This window comes from Giraffa tippelskirchi, chromosome 14 (genome assembly GCF_054371585.1).
Source record: "Giraffa tippelskirchi isolate mGirTip1 chromosome 14, T2T-mGirTip1v1.2.pri, whole genome shotgun sequence".
Lineage (NCBI taxonomy): Eukaryota > Metazoa > Chordata > Mammalia > Artiodactyla > Giraffidae > Giraffa > Giraffa tippelskirchi.
The window spans coordinates 72074198-72088095 of NC_137288.1; the positions used below are offsets into that span (position 1 = coordinate 72074198).

The 13898-nt window shown below is 43.5% G+C and overlaps 1 protein-coding gene across 2 annotated transcripts in view; it reads left to right on the forward strand.

Annotated features, from left to right (window-relative positions):
- Positions 1 to 13898, forward strand: part of PHLPP1 (PH domain and leucine rich repeat protein phosphatase 1) — a 257597-nt gene that overhangs the window by 191804 nt on the left and 51895 nt on the right. For both annotated transcript variants that reach the window (XM_081562281.1, XM_081562280.1), the window contains exons 11-12: positions 4339 to 4539; positions 8144 to 8306. In XM_081562281.1, coding sequence (XP_081418407.1) covers positions 4339 to 4539; positions 8144 to 8306 — 364 coding nt within the window. The remainder of the gene's footprint in view (positions 1 to 4338; positions 4540 to 8143; positions 8307 to 13898) is intronic.

A 13898-nucleotide genomic window follows, 5' to 3' on the forward strand; every position in this document is an offset into this window, starting at 1 on the left:
TGTGCTTAGGGTCTTAAGCTTTTGCATTGTTAATAAACCACAAGTCGAAGAACCTATCTGCATAAAAAATAATTCGAATGCAGAATACTTGGTCTGCCTGCAAATACGTAGATCTGTTGTGGCACCAATCCTATGCTTTGTTTCAAGGACAGAATTTGGCTGTAAAATTTAAGGGTGTGCTGGGAATTACTAAAAAAAAAACAAAAGCAAAACAGAAAACACTAGAGGAGCCAGAACAGACGGACAGAATGTGCCAGGGAAGAACAGAGGGATTGCTCCAGAACCAGGAAGTGGATTTGCCCGCCTGCCGTTGTGGGCAACTCTCAGATGCTTCAGGGCAGGAGTCCTGTGTGAGCGTCCTTTCTCTACAGCGTCACACTCTGCCGAGAAAAAGTCTGAGCACTGTGCTGTGTGTCCCGTTATTTCAGGGATGGAGTTTGAAGTGCTGGCACATGTGGTCCTCACACTGCCCAGCAGGCGCTCTGCTTGACCTTTGGGGTTTGGGGAAAGATGACATGAAAACATCCTCAGGAAAATGTTTTATTATTACTGTTTCTGTCAGTTAAATTTTGGAGTATTGTATTAGGTAATCGTGGGCTTTCTTGGGGTTTCCCTTGTGGCTCAGATGGCAAAGATCTCTGGGTCGGAAAGATCCCTTGGAGAAGGGAATGACTACCCACTCCACTCTGCATGTCTGGCAAATCCCATGGACAGAGGAGCCTGGCAGGCTACAGCCTGTGGGGTCGCACAGAGTCATACATGACTGAGCGACTGAACACTACCCCTTTCACATAGTGGGGTCTTTAACATCAATGAGATCTGGGTTTATTTCTGCCTCTGCCACTAACTTTCCAGGTGGGCTAGTGTCAAAGAACCTGCCTGCCAGTGCAGGAGACGAAAGAGACACCGGTCTTTTGGAGCTTCCCTGGTGGCTCAAGATAGCAAAGATCCCTGGGTCGGGAAGATCCCCTGGAGAAGGGACTGGCAGCCCACTCCAGTACTCTTGCCTGGAGAATCCCATGGACAGAGGAGCCTGGTGGGCTGCAGTCCATGGGTCACAGAGTTGGATATGGCTGAGCCCACTTCTGCACGTGTATGCACACACACACACACACACGCACACACACACACACACACAGCCACTAATTACTGTTTGACAGCAGCCAAGTAATTTGACTTTTCTCAGCTTCAGTCTGTCTTCTGTGAAATAGAACGGGGGCACCTCTGGATGGTGGGGGGTCAGATGAAACAGGAAGTAAGAAGGAGCTGTGGTCTCTCAAGAGCACTTTACCGAAGGAGGGCAATGGCGCGCTTTCCTCTGGTCTTTATGAGAGGGTTGGGTAGTGGATTCTATGGATCAAAGTCTCATGGCCTGTTAAACAAGTCTTTTATGCAGTTACTGCCAAAATCTACAAGGGAGAAGCTTGAGGACGTTCTCCCATACCATATGGAGTTGAGACCTAACTCAGTGCTTTAGGAATTTAACTCTCTGGAAGGTTTTGAAAGCAGAAGGTAGGTTTTTACACCCTGTTTATTGAGTAAAACTGTTACCCGGAGTAACAGTTACATTTTACAGAATTAAAGCAGTTGCTAACTCTGATGGATGTAACACGCAGATGATTAAACCAACTTCATTTGCCTTCTGCTGAAATGTGCGGTTGTGTGACAGGTATGTTTTATTTCTTGAAGGATGGGTATTGAATTTAATTTCCCTGAGACGATTATAATCAGAAATGTTTTTAGCCCAGTTGTTTGCTCTTTGACCGTGAACTAACAAGATGATTCAATCAGGCTTTATTCAGTTCAAACTCAGTCTTTCGAAACCAGCCCATGTAGTTTCAGCTTAGTTTTATTTCCTAGAGGGGTAGGATGTGGGATCCGCCCCCCTCAGTCTCCCACAGAGAGTATAAGCTTCAATACAGGCAAATTTCAACAAGATGAGTGGACAGGTCTTTCTGGAAATCACTTTCGTGTTGTAAGGAGTTTTTAAAGTTCCTTTAGTAGTTTTCTAGGTGAGCATTCACTAGTCAATCTTTTTTCCTTTTTCGAAACAAATTTCCTTTTTTTCCTGGCCTAAAAATAATGCAAATATTCATGAGTTAATTTCTTTTCTTTTCATGTGTTTATAACTGCATATTTCCTAGACAGTTGTGTTTCATGAGATTGTCAGTTTCTCAGTTAGCCCTATTCCAAAATGTGTTAGGGCAATGCATTTTAATGTTTTCTAATTCTACACTGGAGAAATCCTAACAGGGTATTTAAGTCGGGTGATAAAATGAGAGTCGTAAAAGTGCTTTAAAAAACTATGGTGCTGGAATGGGTTTCCTTCCTAGTTCAAAACCATTTCAGAAACTGCATGAGTGACCTTTGTTTTCTTCTCTGTAGCACACACGACTGTAATTTCCCATGACTATTCATGGTCTGTACAGCCCTTTTCTAACTTCCTTTTTTTTTTTTTTAAGAAAATGTCAACGGAATACGTGTTTCTTTAATGGAAAATGTTCTATTTTGGGGAAGCTGCTTTTCCTTAGCTACATCGTGGAGTTGTGTGTGTGTGTGTGTGTGTAAGTAAGTGTGGGGGGGCTGCAAGATCAGAGAGTATTGAATTAGTGGATGGAAAGCTTGGAACAACAGTCTTGGTGCTGACTCCTGAATACAGAGCCTTCTTTTTATCCTAGATTAAAAATATCTGTACCTGGTATTCCAGAGTCTTTCTTTTTAAGGAAGATTTTATTCTTTTTTAACTGAGGTATGGTAAAATAGTCCCAAACTGAATGCAGAATGGTTTTGAAATGAGAGAAAGTCAGTTCATTAACAGAGTGGTTAGTTCCAGGTAGGGGTTGGGGAACGAGGCAGCTTTGACCTTGGTAACCGTGGCAGGTGGGTCCTGTGGGCTGGGCAGTCTCTGCTCGGTCACTGCGGCCCCACGATGGAGCGCCCATGCTGGAGATCACCCGCACGCAGCAGGGTTGTCTGTCTGCCCGGTTCCTGCTCCGCCCTTCTCTTCCCTTTTCAGTGATTTGGAACCTGATCCCAGCAAGGATTCTGTTTCAGTTCTCCAACTTTGCATTTTGCATTAATCTGTGTTTCACAGTAACTAAGGAAGGATTATAGTTTTGGACAGTTTTAGTTATCTCAGGTATAAAAACATTCTTCATAGTTTAGCTGTTGTTCACACTATCATTTGGATTACTGATAGCGTATATTAATATGTATGTTTCAATGTAAATTTTATTAAAAGTATAATGTAAATACAGAAATGGGACCATATCATAAGTATGAAAGGGTTAGTTGCTCACTTGTGTCCGATTCTTTGCAACCCTATGGACTGTAGCCCGCCAGGCTTCTCTGTCCGTAGAGTTCTCCAGGCAAGAATACTGGAGTGGGTAACCCATTGCCTTCTATTGCAAGTAGAGTACTGGATAAATTTTCTCAAAGTGAACATACTCATGTGACCAGCACCCAGATTAAGAACCAGAATGGTATCATACTGGAAAAATTGGAAGCCATCTCCTACTAGACACTGTCTCCCTTCCCTGACTTTTAATACTGTAGATTAGTTTTGCCTGATTTTGAACTCTGTAATTATGGAATCATGCAGTGTATCCTGTTATCTAGATTCTCTTATTAGTATCATATTTTTGAGATTCATCCTGTTGATACATGTAGTTCTTCATTTTCACTACTATATAGCATTCCATTATTTTACTACATAACAAATGATCTCTTGCAGTTGTGAATATATGTCAGTAAAATATGGTTTAGACAGCATACTGAAAAGGACTTAGTCACTAAGTGATGTAGTGTGATCTAACTTCTAATTGTTTTATTGCTATGAAAACTCTTTTATTTTAAAATAGGCAATTGTGTTTCTCTTTCTTAAGACAGAATATTAACTTTACCTTATCACTCTCCTTTCTACTCCCCACCAGCTATAAAATATGACTTCTTTTTACTTCTGTACTTCCACGAAAATTTATTTCTGGGGAATTCCCTGGCAGTCCAGTGGTTAGGACTCCATGCTTCCACTGCAAGGGGCAAGGGTTCCATCAGGGAACTAAGATCCTACAGGCCACACAGTGCGGCCAAAAAACAAACAAAAAAAATTGATCTCTATCTCTCTGTAGTTTGCACATTTAGGTAATTATTGTGTTCAGTATAGATTGTGGAGTCATATATCTATATGCCTGCCAAAGCTAAAACCTATCTTTAAATTCATGTTTCTAAACCCAGTTTCTAATATGGCAGGTATCCATCAGAAAAGTTCTAGATTTGTTGAGAATTCTGGAGTGGAGCTCTGGCTTATCAGCATGATTTTGTTGTGTTTTGTTATCATAGCCTGAGATTCCTGAATGCATCTGCAAACAAACTGGAAACCCTTCCTCCAGCCACACTTTCAGAGGAGACCAACAGCATCTTACAGGAGTTGTATTTGACAAATAACAACCTAACAGATAAATGTGTGCCCTTATTAACCGGACACCCCCATCTGAAGATTCTTCACATGGCCTACAACCGACTTCAAAGTTTTCCTGCAAGGTAAAAGAAAATTACAGAGTGGCATCCTTCATTGCATTTCTGAAAATGGGTTCATAGATAGAAAGGCAAAAACTAAAATGTTTATTTTCCAAATAGTGTAAAGCTTATTCCTCTTTTCTATAAGCCATTATCAACATTCTGCTAAAGAGGAATGTGTTTATTTTTCTAATATGAATGTATCCAAGGACCCAGTTGCTAGAATGTTCCTATGATTTTGAAACAAAGCGTGTTATTTACAAGGTATATTTTTTCGTTTGCTTCCTATTAACCAGTCAAATTACTTTAAAAAAAAATTAACATAGTATGGCGAGTGAGAATTAGAACATTAACTAGGAACCAGAAGATTCTTAATTAGCTAATAGCTTTATGTTTGTGTTTATGGTATAAAAAGCAGTAGTGGCTTATTTGATCATAGATACTGTGACATTGGAAATAATTGATGGCTCTCAGAAAATGCCACTTCTCAGTCTGTCTGAGCCTGTGGTCTGGGTCTCGCTGTGAGTGGGTCTGCGCGCTGAGCCTGCCCTGCAGGACTTGCTCTGCTCCTGTGTCCTTGGCGTTCGTCCACTCAACAGCCAGGTCTTCTAGCTCACACCGCACAGCAAAGACGCAGGCACCAACCCCTGTAGTGCTCCGCTGTTAACTGCGGCTTAGCAGTGGGCCAGAGCAGAGAATGGGAGCAGCCACCCTCTGTGGCCGTCGAGGTCAGCAGTCTGCTGAAGCCCTGACTCAGACAGGGCGGCCCAGATGTGCACTGAGCTCGTGTTGGCGCAGCCACCCTCTGTGGCCGTCGAGGTCAGCAGTCTGCTGAAGCCCTGACTCAGACAGGGCGGCCCAGATGTGCACTGAGCTCGTGTTGGCGCAGCCGCCCTGTGTGGCCGTCGAGGTCAGCAGTCTGCTGAAGCCCTGACTCAGACAGGGCGGCCCAGATGTGCACTGAGCTCGTGTTGGCGCAGCCGCCCTGTGTGGCCGTCGAGGTCAGCAGTCTGCTGAAGCCCTGACTCAGACAGGGCGGCCCAGATGTGCACTGAGCTCGTGTTGGCGCAGCCGCCCTGTGTGGCCGTCGAGGTCAGCAGTCTGCTGAAGCCCTGACTCAGACAGGGCGGCCCAGATGTGCACTGAGCTCGTGTTGGCGCAGCCGCCCTGTGTGGCCGTCGAGGTCAGCAGTCTGCTGAAGCCCTGACTCAGACAGGGCGGCCCAGATGTGCACTGACTGCGAGTGTGGCTCTAGTTTGTCGTTTACATTTATTCGTTTTCTCCCGCTCATTCGATGTTAGTGTGTAAGCTTTTCTTTCTTTTTTCTTTTTAATTGTTACGTATTTTTCTTTTACTATGGAATGAGATGGTATTTTTAGAAGAAAACACTGTAGTCCTGTAAGAAGAACATCCCTGAAAGGGCTCACCGCCCTCTTTGAGACGGTTGGTGACCAAGCCCGGCAGGAGGAATGGTCGTCCACTCCGGCCCTGAGGGCTCTCGCCAGTGACCCCGGCCACTGCGGACCGCCCTAAAGACAGAAGCTTGGTTTTTTTCCACCTTCATCCTATGTTGAGGCATGGAAATTTCCTTAACATTTTCTTCCTTGGGCCTGATTTCCATATTTTGAATCTTTTTTTCATGCTTGTTCCTTATTGATTTTTTCCCATTTCTTTTCAAAATATGATGACAAATTCAGGCTTTCATAGATGGATTACTTCACAGTCTGTACATACAGGGGTGTTTATAGCATATCCTAATACCATGTTGAATGTTTATGATATTAACAGATCCGATTTCATAAGATAAAAACTTAGTTCTTGTATCTTTGGTATATATCTTCAAATAATCAAATAAAGTAACCTTGATTTTTGAGAGATAACAGAAGGGCAATAAAGGGTTTCTTGCTAAATTGTTTGGATGGTTCATTGTGACAAGTGAAACTGCAGCAGGCAGGTAAGATACCAATAACTGTAAACGAAATGACTCACATCATGGGTTTGAATCGCGCTCACTGGTGCCTGTTAAGACTACGGCATCACCCGTGGTGGAAAAGGGGCCGGAGGAGTGATAGATGCATGTAGGACTGTGGGGGGGGTGGGCGGGTGGCTTTCTCCCTCTAGATTTACAGAAAATATAAGTAACTCCTAACTATGGAATTTTTCTTTATTTGGTTACTGTAATTATTGATTAATATAACTAATGTTAATTCTAGACTATAGGTTAAGGTTAAACAATAAAAGACATCCTTAAATAAAAACGTTAAATTATATTGAAAGTGAAAGTCATTCAGTTGTGTCTGACTCTTTGCAACCCCATGGACTGTCCAGTCCATGGAATTCTCCAGGCCAGAATACTGGAGTGGGTAGCCTTTCCCTTCTCCAGGGGATCTTCTCAACCCAGGGATTGAACCCAGGTCTCCCACATGACAGGCGGATTCTTTACCAGCTGAGCTATCAGGGAAATTATATTAGGGTGTGTTATCAAGGTAAAGTCAGAAAGGTGCTTTCTTTGTAGATATTTAGCAGAAGTTGAGAGAAATTTCTTTGGGTACAGATTGAATTTGGCTCAGCCAGAAGATCTCTCGGTGGCTCAGACAGTAAAGAATCCATGTGCAGTGCAGGAGACCTGGGTTCGATCCCTGGGTGGGGAGGATCTCCTGGAGAAGGGAATGGCTACCTACTCCAGCATTCTTGCCTAGAGAATTCCATGGACAGAGGAGCCTGATGGGCTACAATCACATGGAGTCCCAAAGAGTCAGACACGACTGAGTGACTAACCCACTCACACAGAAGGTCCCGAGGTGATCCGGATGGCCGTAAGCATTGTCCTCCTCACCGCCGCTTTGTTATCACACATGATGTCGGAGGACTTGGGGGGGTGGGGTTTCGGGAGGAAGCGTAACTTCGTATAAGCCGCTCCCTTTCCTCCTCTGCATGCCCGTGAGATACAAAGAAATCCTGCTCCCACACCAAGCTCTTTCAAAGCACATATCCTGGATTAACACTAACTTTTCATCCGTTTGAGTAGGATTTTCACTGAAGTTCAGACTAAGCCACACAGCAAAGTGATCGTTGTCAGGATAACTTAATTGACACACACAGTTTTAATAGGAAAAGGACATCCTTTTTTCTTCTTGTTGCCAATTTAAAGAGTTGAAGTTAAGACTTTTTGTTTTGTAGTAAGAAAAGTGTGTGTGTTAGTTTCTCAGTCATGTCCAACTCTTTGCGACCCCATGGACTGTAGCCCACCAGGCTCCTCTGTCCTTAGAATTCTCCAAGCCAGAATGCTGGAGCGGGTTGCCATTTCCTACTCCAGGGGAATCTTCCTGACCCAGTGATTGAACTCGGGTTTCTTGCGTCTCCTGCATTGCAAGTGGATTCTTTACTGTCTGAGCCACCAGGGAAGCCCCTGTAGTAAGAAAGGAGGTGTTAAAATACTTTGATCCTCAAAAACAGTAGTGAAAAAATGATTTAACAAATCATTGGTTAAAATGATTATATGTGCATCTTTAAAGAATCTTCAGACTAAATTACCCTTTGGTTCTCATTATCTATTATTAGTATTTTCTTTTTAAATTTCCTTCTAATTATTTTGTGACTCTCCACTTTGGATTTTCTCTTTTTTTAGTAAAATGGCAAAACTGGAGGAACTTGAGGAGATTGACCTCAGCGGGAATAAACTGAAGGCCATCCCGACAACCATCATGAACTGCAGGCGCATGCACACAGTAACCGCCCACTCCAACTGCATCGAAGTCTTCCCTGAGGTTATGCAGCTCCCGGAAGTCAAGGTACGTGGTCCGAGCCTGTAACCCCAGGCTTCAGGTCCGCATAGACCTGTTTCCTCTGAGTCACCGGTGCAGGATGTCGGCACCCTCACTGGGTTTCCTCGGAATGAAGACGTCTCTGCTGTTCTTGCTCCATCCTCCCTCACCACTGGGCCACACTGCTGAGTGGGCAGAGGGGAAAACAAAACAGTGAGTGAGAAGCCCTGGGCTGCGGGTGGGGAAGGTGGCTCAGGGGTCAAGAGTCTGCCTGCAGGAGACGCGGGAGACCGGCTTCCATCCCCGGGTCGGGAAGATGCCCTGCAGAGGGCGTGGCCCCCACTCCAGTGTTCTTGCCTGGAGGATCCTGTGGACAGAGGAGCCCAGCAGGCTGCAGTCCATGGGGTCGCAAGGCGACTGAACAGCATCAGTCACATAGCCACCTCACTTGTTCCCATCTGTCTAAGAGTACCTGTCGTACCTTTTACCAAGGTGTTGATGAGACTCCGAGACTGAGCCAGGCTTGATAGGAGTTTGAAAGAGCTAAGAGCACCATTGCACCCCACGCTGCTGGTTAAACAGCAGCATCACCACAGCACTGTGGAGTAGTAATAATTCCCTGTGTAGATGTAGTCTCACTGCTGTTACTATGACCAGAGATTCCTTTGAATTGAATGACGCTGGCAGGACAAGTAGGATTTCCCATTTGGTCGGCAAGGAAGCTGAGGTGCTGAAAAAGAAGGTGGTTTCTGTCAATGAAGACGGCAGCTTGGTGGCAGAGACTTTCTGCACCTCCTGACTCCGAGCAGTCTCACAGGATGAAACCAGTTCACTAGAAGGAACGTCATCTAACGATTTTTTTTTTTGACGCAAAGAGTAAGACGTTCTTTCATTTGTGTCTCAGCATTTCTGATTATTCATTTTATGCTTAATAAAGAAAAAAAACTCTGGTTATAGACTTAGGATATATTCTGAGCTCCTAAAAAGGAACAGATGTCTCCTATTTGGAGACACTGAATAGCACGAACAATTTTTCATCATAGGAGCACGTTTATGTGGTTGAGGTGTGCACAAGCCATGTGATAAGTGTGTGCGTGTATGTGTGTGCACGTGCTTTAGGCCATGAAGTATTTTAATTTGAGCACTGTCATCTCATATATGACTGTGGCATTTTAGAACACTTACTGAAAACTAGCAGAATTTTCTTTTTTTTTTTTGCCACGCCATCTGGCTCGTGGGATCTTAGTTCCCCGACCAGGGATGGAACCTGGGCCCTTCAGTGGAGGCACAGAGTCTTAACCCCTGCACCGGCAGGAAGTCCCAGAAGTATTGTATTTTCGCTTTATGGTACCTTTTACAGTGGGTGAGAGGCGGGCTTCTGAGAGGAATAGATCTAGAGTTGGATTCCAGCTAAAAGTCACTTAATTGTTCTGTTTCCTCATCTGTACAATGAGGGAACAATACAGAGTTGCAGTATTGCTGTGAGGATGAAATGAAATAAAACATGTAAAGCATCTGAAATAGAAGTAAGAACTCTAATGAGAGCACTAAATGTGGACTATTATTAGTGACAAGGCCTCCATAGGGGTCAGCTCTGATGCTGATTATATGGAGCAACTGTTTTGGCTGATGATCAACAGAATCCAGGAAACCTGTCACTTAAGCACAAGCTTCTCTGATTCCAGCACAGGAGCTGTGCTGACAGCTGAGCCTGCCAGGGGCTGCTCGCCAGCTGATCCTGGGAGGGGACGCAGCGTGTCACGGGGGCTCCTTACACAGGACCCTGTGCAGCCCGGCCTCGGGATTAACCTCCTGTGTGCTGTCTTACTTTCTGCACCTGTCTTTTAATGTTATCGAACTCTTAGCTGTAGATTCTTTTAAGTATCTGGTTTAAAATATAGATAGACGTTTACACTTTTCAAGTTTTGACTAGATTTTACACAATGTGAATGTTGTCCTGCAAAAGCAAAATTTCTCTTAGACCATTCCTTGGGTTCCTGGCTTTTAAAATTGGTGCCTTTGTGTTCCATTGAATTCCTTCCCTGTTGTCTGCTCTCTGCACCCTGCTTTGCAGCCCCTGCGTTGGGGGGAGGGGGAGGGCGTGTGGCCGGAGCTACACCAGTGGCTTGTGGGGTCTTAGTTCCTCCCCCAGGGTTTAAACCCAGGGCTGTGGCATTGAAAATGCAGGGTCCTAGCCACTGGACCACCAGGGAAGTCCTACACCCACTTTTAAAATTTCACTTTTGGTATTATTTTTTAATAGTTTTTTTTTTTTAATCCCAGATATTATATCTTAGCATTTTCCTTACATTAAAAATGTCCAGTCTTTCTGATCTAGCAATTCCATGACCAAGAGATATTTTGTTGTTCAGATTTTATTTGAGGGGGTGGTGATGAGCAGTATCAAGTATCCTTTACATACAAAAGTATGAACTTTGCAGCCCTGGACAGATAGTGTTATTGAAAAAGTAATAGTTACATTGTTTGAGAACTCTGGATTGATATTTTAGTGTTATTTCACATGAGAAACAACTCATTCGTATTTCATATGAGAATATTTTAAGTAGCTCTGTAAGTATTTACACACGTTTAAACCATCCAAAAGAAAATTCCTGGTAAAACTAGTGGCTGTAAACAAATGATAAAATACCTATAAGGGTCTCCACTGCAAACTGAGCCCTAAAGCATGTTTTTAATATAAAAGAAATCATTTTTTTCATAAATTGAAATACTCTAGCCTATGTTAAAATTTTATTGTGGTTCAGATGGTGAGACTCCATCCACCTGTAATGCAGGAGACCCAGGTTTGATCCCTAGGTTTGGAGGGAAGATGCCCTGGACAAGGAATGGCAACCCACTCCAGTATTCTTGCCTGGAGAATCCCATGGACAGAGGAGCCTGGTGGGCTGCAGTCCATGGGGTCACAAAGAGTTGGACGTGACTGAGTGACTGACACTAATAACCCTAGATTATATTCTTAATGCTTCTTGAAAATGAAGTACAACAGTAATTGTAAGGTGTTTCATAAAAAGTATTAAAATCATTGCAGTGATAAACATTAGCAGATAACATAATTTAAAGAAGAACGAGGTCCTGTTATATTTAGCTAGTTCTCTGCCAGCAGGCTCATCTTTTAAGACATTAAAGGAGAGGGCTTGTTCACAGCTTTGTTCAGTTACCAAAGCTTTAAAATCAATTATCATTTAAAAGGATAAACAAGTTTTCTTACTAAAATATATATACTAAAATGTAATTTTTGAAACTTGTAAAATTAGGCCATTATTTGCATACCCCTAAAACAGAGACTACATGCCTCCCCTAATCTTGGGTAAAATGTAGGTCTAGGCTTGGCTTGTTTTGGTGCATTCAGTGAGATCTTGCAAAGTGATCGTCAGGCAACAAATTCTCCATGTGGGCCAGAAGGTCATATAAGCTAGTAGGAAAAAAGTTAATTTTTTAGAGTTTTCTGGTGAGCTCAAGTGCACCCAAAGCTGTAGAAGCTTTGTTCCCTAGTATTATTGTCTTCACCATTGTTTGACACTTTCTTCCAAACCCCACCACCAGTCCTGTGTTCCTGGAGCAGGTCGTGTTCTGTTCTGATTCTAAAACGACACACCTTCTGGATACAGATCCGCTGTTAATCAGCCCAAGAGGAAAACCTGATCCTCGAGTCACCACGTTGCCCAGACTCGGCTTGACTGGTCCCGGGCGACGTCCTCGTCTAGGCTTCTGCTGCTGGTGGCCTGAGAGCAGCGTGGGCGGCACAGTCCCTCTTGCCCAGGGGCCCCTCACCTAACTCCATGGGGGTCACAGCGATAGTGGAGGAGTTTTGCAACAAAACCCAAGCTCTTTGTTGAATTACTTCCAATTAGTGACATAGTCCTACCGTTTTCAAAGTGTGGTTTCAGCAGGTGAAATTAATGTGTGACACAGCGGATGAAATTTAAACACCATATACCAGCAACTTAAGTCAAATTTTGCATTTTTCTGTAGGGTCCTGATTCTGGCCACTAGGTGAACAGCATATTTTAAAATGTTTGAAGTTCTCCCCAGAAGGTTTTCATGTTTGTGCTGTGAAGTAATAAACCATTTGGATAAGTTGAGTGACGTCATCTGTAGGACTGTTGTTTTCACTGGGAATGGAGTACGAACTGTTTTTAATACACCACACTCTTGAGAACAATGGCTCCAGGAGGTTAAATTTCCCCTGGAATCAAGCCATGTTTGTTGTTTCTGAAGTGAGATGAGAGCGAGAGGACCAGCTCAGTCTTTACATAAAACACAAAGCACCTGGGGAAGCGGTGGGTCAAAGTGGATGAAAGAAAAGACATTAATTCTTCAGAAAGGAGGATGAGGGAAAGACAGACATGCCAGGGGCCAGTTAGGTGGCAGTTTGGGTGGGGTAGCTGACCTTCTAGACTTAACAGGTCACCCAGGAACTGAAATGTCCAAAAACCAGGAAGCAGGAACAATTGTCTTTCTGGTCCTGGAGTCTGGGTATTAGTTATTTAGGAATTCTTCTAAAATTTGGGGAATCTAGCATCCATTCCTGTTTGGAACAAAAGCTACGGGAAAGGCATGAAGTAGTGTCTCCCAGGACATCGCCATTTAAGCCGCTTTTCTCTCTGTCTTACTGGCCACACAGCCCATAGGAAAGCTGGGACTGAACAGTCTCTCTCTCAGAGTTGGGGTAATGTATTAACTCCGACAGATTGGTTTGTTTTTTTAACTCAAGTTTGAAAAATTATTTCAGCAGGTCTTTTAAACACAAAGCCACGCCCTTTCCAACCAAATACTGCTTCATCTTATGAAGTGGGCTGTGTGTACAAGTACATGTACAACTGGCCCTCTGTGAGTCATGTGTGTGAAAAGCATCCCTTCAGAGATGCTCCAGGGAAAGGAGCACTTGTGACCGTGAGTCCTCAGAGAGGTTGGCTGTGAAGTGGGCGCTGTCATGCTCTCGAAAGTCTCCTATCCACAGGGTGAAGAGAAGTGAGATCATATGCCCCGAAGTCTGGAATATGACATGCAATCACCTATAAACTTCTTTGAAGTCTCCTTTCTGGTCTAAAATTACATGCTAATTTTGTGTTCTACCCTTTTACCCTTTCTTTTAGTTTTAATATAAAAGTAAAGGCTCCATAGTCATCTAAGTAGCACTGAAGCTCCCAGAAGCTCAGGGCAGGTGTCCTGTGACTTTGTGATATGCACTGAGTCTCCCCAGGGGCACACAGAACCAGTTTTAAGAAGAAATGATGAAAAGGAATTGCTTGGCTTATATATAGGATGCATTTCATTAAAGTCAGGTTTTATAAATAATTTAGTTTTGGTGTTTAAGGGAATTTACTATTTGCAGGAATGAAATAGTAATTGGTGGATTGAGGATTTTTTTGAAGAAAGTTTTACCCTGATGGTCATTTTTGTCAAGTTGTTGCCAATAAGGTTTCCTAAATCTAAAATCCAGCTGAGAAAAATCAGAGATACTGTATATAAACTTGAAGGGTCTTTACAAATTAATGGAGAAGGGAATGGCAACCCAGTCCGGTATTCTTGCCTGCAGAATCCTATGGACAGAGAAGCCTCGTGGGCTTCAGTCCATGGGATCGCAAAGAGTCAGAC